This window comes from Lipotes vexillifer, unplaced genomic scaffold (assembly GCF_000442215.2).
Source record: "Lipotes vexillifer unplaced genomic scaffold, Lipotes_vexillifer_v1.1 scaffold149, whole genome shotgun sequence".
Taxonomy (NCBI): domain Eukaryota; kingdom Metazoa; phylum Chordata; class Mammalia; order Artiodactyla; family Lipotidae; genus Lipotes; species Lipotes vexillifer.
Window position 1 is genome coordinate 2,851,272 of NW_006779962.1, and position 5,055 is coordinate 2,856,326.

At 49.7% G+C, this 5,055-nt stretch overlaps 1 protein-coding gene across 1 annotated transcript in view; it reads left to right on the forward strand.

Moving 5' to 3' along the window:
* RAPGEF1 (Rap guanine nucleotide exchange factor 1) overlaps positions 1-5,055 on the forward strand; it is a 152,120-nt gene that overhangs the window by 5,837 nt on the left and 141,228 nt on the right. Inside the window, exon 2 of the mRNA XM_007453116.1 lies at positions 1,193-1,308. Within this exon, the coding sequence (XP_007453178.1) occupies positions 1,193-1,308 (116 nt within the window). The remainder of the gene's footprint in view (positions 1-1,192; positions 1,309-5,055) is intronic.

Genomic DNA, 5,055 nt, shown 5'->3' on the forward strand with positions numbered 1-5,055 from the left:
AAAAAAAAAAAAAAAAAAAAATACTGTGGGGTACCTAAAGAGAAGTCTGGGTTAGGGGAGTTGTAGCACAGTGGTTAAAACATGAGCCTGGGGGGAATAAAGTTAAAAAAAAAGTGTGGAGCAGACTGACTACTTACTAGAAGTGTGTCTCTGTGTAACCCACTCAGCCAAGGGAGTGGGGAAGATGGACGTGGCTGCCCTCCTTCACCAGACCAGGAGGGTTAGACCCTAGCAGCTGTTTGGACTGTGTAACCCTATCCACCTGGCCAGCCCCGATTGGACCGGGGGTGAGCCTCTGACTGGAGCTGGGCCAATCAGATCATCTGTCTTGGAACTCAGGTTTGGAAATGAGCATCCTTCATGGGTCTGGTCTGTTAGCTGAGGTGGGAGAGGAAGGGACCTGGGGGTGGCCGGATAAGGGGCCGTGTGGGCAGTTCAGGTGCCGGTGAGGTATTGCACTTCCTGCCCTTCGGTTCTACCCATGAGACACCTGCGTGCTTTCTGATAAATTCTTCTTTTTGCCGAGCCATTATTAAATTGGTATCTGTAACATATGACCAAACAAATACTCCCTGATCTAGATCCCACCCTCCCATGATTACTGTGAGGGTTGAAGCAGTGACCAGCCGCAAGCAGCCCTCATACCATTGCTACTATTATTAATGGACTCCACCTCCCCTTCTGATCTGCAGTAATGATATAGTGAAGACATCATCTCTGTCCTCAGGGAACTGACCATGTGGTTGGGGAGTTCAGGCAGGTACGTGTGAAGTGATTGTCAGCAGTCCAATCTGAGATGAGCCCTGGAGCCACCAGTCTCCTTTGGCTGTTTTTATTTATTTACTTATTTATTTATCTATTTCTTTATTTATTTTTGGCTGTGTTGGGTCTTCGTTGCTGCAAGTGGGCTTTGTCTAGTTGCGGCGAGCGGGGGCTACTCTTCGTTGCAGTGCGTGGGCTTCTCACTGCGGTGGCTTCTCTTGTTGCGGAGCACAGGCTCTAGGCGTGCGGGCTTCAGTAGTTGTGGCATGTGGGCTCAGTAGTTGTAGCGCACGGGCTTAGTTGCTCCGTGGCATGTGGGATCTTCCTGGGCCAGGGATCAAACCAGTGTCCCCTGCATTGGCAGGGGGATTCTTAACCACTGTGCCACCAGGGAAGCCCCAAAAGCCCCTTCTTAAAAAGGTTCTCTTAGCAGGCTCCTGGCCACCTTGCTGTCCCTTCCACAGTGGATTCTGCAGAGCTGTGTAGTGGTCATCTGGTTCATCCTTCGCTGGACTGTTGGAAGAGGGCCCAGAAGCACCCTTGCAGGTACTGATTGAGTTCCTTCCCTGTGTTGCTGCCACGTACATAAGCCAGACATGGTCCTAGTACTAATAATGTTTTTCATTTTCTGTATCTTATGATGTGTTTTTTTTTACATTGAAATTTTATTTTTATATTTACTTATTTTTAATTGAAGTATAGGTGATTTACAATGTTGTGTTAGTTTCAGATGTGCAGCAAAGTGATTCAGTTATACACACACACACACACACACACACACACACACACACACACACACACATATACTGAGTATAGTTCCCTGGGCTATGCAGTAGGTCCTTTTGGTTATTTATTTTATATATAGTAGTGTATATATGTTAATCCAAAACTCCTAATTTATCCCTCCCTCTCCCTGTCCTCTTTGGTAACCATAAGTTTGTTTTCCATGTCTGTCTCATGAAGTTTTGACATCTTAAAAGTCTTGCTGGCTTGGGAGATTCTAGCCAATTCTTAGAGATAGGTGAGGGAGCACACCTTTCATATGCAAACCAGCCCATCCCCAGTCACCTTATGAGAGGACATGCCTGCCTTCATATGGTTCTCTAATTTCTTGTATCTGTTATATAACTCTCACACACCACACCAATATTTTCTCTGCCCTAGGTTATCCCAGGGCCAGGCAACTAGAGTGCACCCCTTTTTCCAGAGCCCACTGGAATTATTCACACTAGTCAATCCTAAACTGTTTACCCTGCACTGCCTTGCCTTTCCTGAAAAAAAACCCAATAAAGACTCTGTCCTAAGCTTTCCTCTCACTCCTGCTTCTGCCTCCTGACCACCCTGGTGCTCCCCATGTGGTCCTGCATGCTATGGTGTGCCCCCTTCTCTCAGGAAATGTAAGTAATAAATTCTCCTCTCAACGGCATTGGCCTCTCCTTGTTGTCACTCGGTCACCTCCATAAATTAAAATCCCATGGGTACAAATGAGACAGTCTGTGCTTGTAGGAGCTCACAGTGTCCTGAAGGGGACAGACATTAAACAGATACAAGAAATTAAAGAACTATATGGAGGTGTGTGCAATCAAGGAGACATATAGGATTCTGCAAGGCTCTTAACCCTCCAAGATGCCAAGATGAATGTCCATGGATTTTGCCTCATCAGCATCTCTTCCCCAGATATTGCTTTGAGCATCACCCGTCCCCACTCCCAGTTGCTGGTTCTGTGGCATCCACTCCCCAGGTTTCTTGCATTTGGTGCAATTCTCAGGCCTGCCGATTTATGCACCCTACTCCCCCACCCCCCACCTGCAGTCATTGGCTCAGGGACAGGCATGTGACTCAAACTAGGCTAAGGAGAGTCAGCTGGTACCCAACTCAGCCACTGCACAGAGAGAGATCAGTTGGGAATAGAGCCAACGCAGAGGAGTAATGTCGTAGTTTCAGAGCCTAGAGGTAGCTTTTGGTCCTGGCTGTAACCCTGGTTTGCTAGTTATGATGTCCAACAAACTCCCTTTTTGCCCTAATTGAGCTTAACTGGGTTTCTGACAGTGAAATCAAGCATCCTGACCAGTACAGGGAACTGGCCCTAATGGGGCGGGGGAGGGTGTGTATGTGTCAGGGAAGGGTTTCCCGTAGAAGTGGCAGTTAAACTGAGAAGTGAAAGATGACTAGGAATTAGCCAGGTAGAGAGGAGGGAGAGAGCATATTCTAGACAAAAAGAGCAGCATGAGAGAAGGTAGGAAGAACAAAGCTGTAGGAATCTGCTTGCTTTCATTACCTTGCATGTGTTCTATTATAGCTATAAACACCTTTGATGAATAACCTTTAATAAATAAGCTCCATGACCCTTATTAACAGTAATGTCCATTTATAAAGTACTTTAAAAAAAATTATTATTATTATTATTTTATTTATTTATTTATTTTGGTTTTGCTGGGTCTTTGCTGCGGCAGGCAGGCTCCTTAGTTGCGGCTCACCGGCTTCTTAAGTTGCGACACGTGTGCTCCTTAGCTGCGACTCACTGTCTCCTTAGTTGTGGCATGCGTGTGGGATCTAGTTCCCTGACCAGGGATCTAACCTGCGTCCCCTGCATCGGAAGGTGGATTCTTAACTACTGCGCCACCAGGGAAGTCCCTATAAAGTACTTTATTGTTTGAAAATGTCTCGTCATTTGATATGTCATGATTTATTGAATATATTTGGTTCCACTCTCACGAACCCCTGACTGGGCCTGCTATTCAGGCTGATTTTCTGCTTTGCACCCAGACTTTTGGACCTAAAAGACTGACTCAGAAGCCTAGAAGGATTGGGGACGGCTTTGAGAGAGTGGGGGGAGGTGGTCTGGGGCCAAGGGCCAGTTTTGCCTGACGATGCAGCTGCCATGAGAGCTGAGCAGTGCGGCTCTGGCTCAGAGCAGCCATTCATCAGCTCGAAAAGAAAGACGAATTTGTCAATCTTTGGCTTTGCCTTTGACCCCTAGAGAGCTGGAACTGAGGACTCTGGAAATTTGGCCGCCACCCAGGGCCAGCTCTCAGTTACAGAATCAGTGAGCCTGCCAGAGTGTGCCGGCAGATGCGAACAGGAATCTCTGCAACGTCAATTACCTTTCCTTCTCCCTCCACCTCTTCCAAACCCTGTTCCCATCACCAGATTATTTATCTGAGGGAAAAAGGAGGGAAAACCGAGTTCATTTTGTGTTACTTCTTTGCACTCCATCTTGGGCCAAGAATAGCGAGCAGGGGGCAGGATGTGAACATCCCTTGTGTTACTAAAATTTGTTGTTATTTATACTTGCATTATATGATTTAACTTTGACTCCCCAAGTTACAAACTCTTTGGAGGGAAGAATCGATCGTGCACATTTTTGTAGGACCCATAGCAGCTCACACAATGCCTAGCCCTAAGTAGGATCTTTGATTCTTAAACCAATGACTTTTTCTGAACTCGTCGCCGTGCTAGAAAAGGCCCACAGCTGAGACCCAGGCTGGAGGATAGCCTGGTCCCCATTTGGGGGTCAAAAGAGTAGAGCAGGCAGGGGTCGCTGAGTCCTAATGGGTTGGACCCAGACGTTGGCAGGGAGACTCTGGGCCTCTGGGGACACTGAACCTGCACGGGAGTCTGGCCCAGACCTGGCCAGGTGGCTCCTGCCGTCAGGGGCTGCTGAGTCTCAGGTAAGGGGACAGGTCAGGTCAGTCCCCGGCCTGGAGCCTCTGGGAGGGCAGGGAGCACTGGCCAGGTGACTCAGCCAGCAGGGGCTGCTGAGACCCAGATGGAGGGACGGAGCGGGGATTGGTCCCAGGCCTTGCCATGAACTATAGCCCATCAAGGGGCTCTGAATCCTGGGTGGCGTCAGTTATAGGCCTGGCATGGAGGCTAGAGTTTGGGTGGGAGCTCTGTGTTCCAAGTTGTTAGGGGGCATGCCAGGCTCTGGGCAGGGGAGGGCACTGAGCCCTGGATTGGGGTGTCAGTCCCAAGCCAAGGTATGGAGACTACAGGCCAGCAGCGGGGGGTGGGGGGAGGTGGCTGAGTCTCGGGGGAGTCTCGGTGGCTGGCTTTCAGCCAGCAGGGCAAGCTGAGTCCTGGTTGGGATCAGACTCAGGCTTTGAGCTGGAGACTCGGGTTCCACGGCAGAGGAGGCTGAGCCTGGGGTGGTGTCCAACTCCAGGCCTTGGCGTGGAGGCTCCGCGCGGGCGGGGGACGCTGAGTCCCAGGTGCAGGCCGGTTGTGGGGGGTGGGGTCGAGGGGGTGGGTCCCTCGCCCTGGCTTGGAGACTCCGGGCCGGCAGGGGGCGCT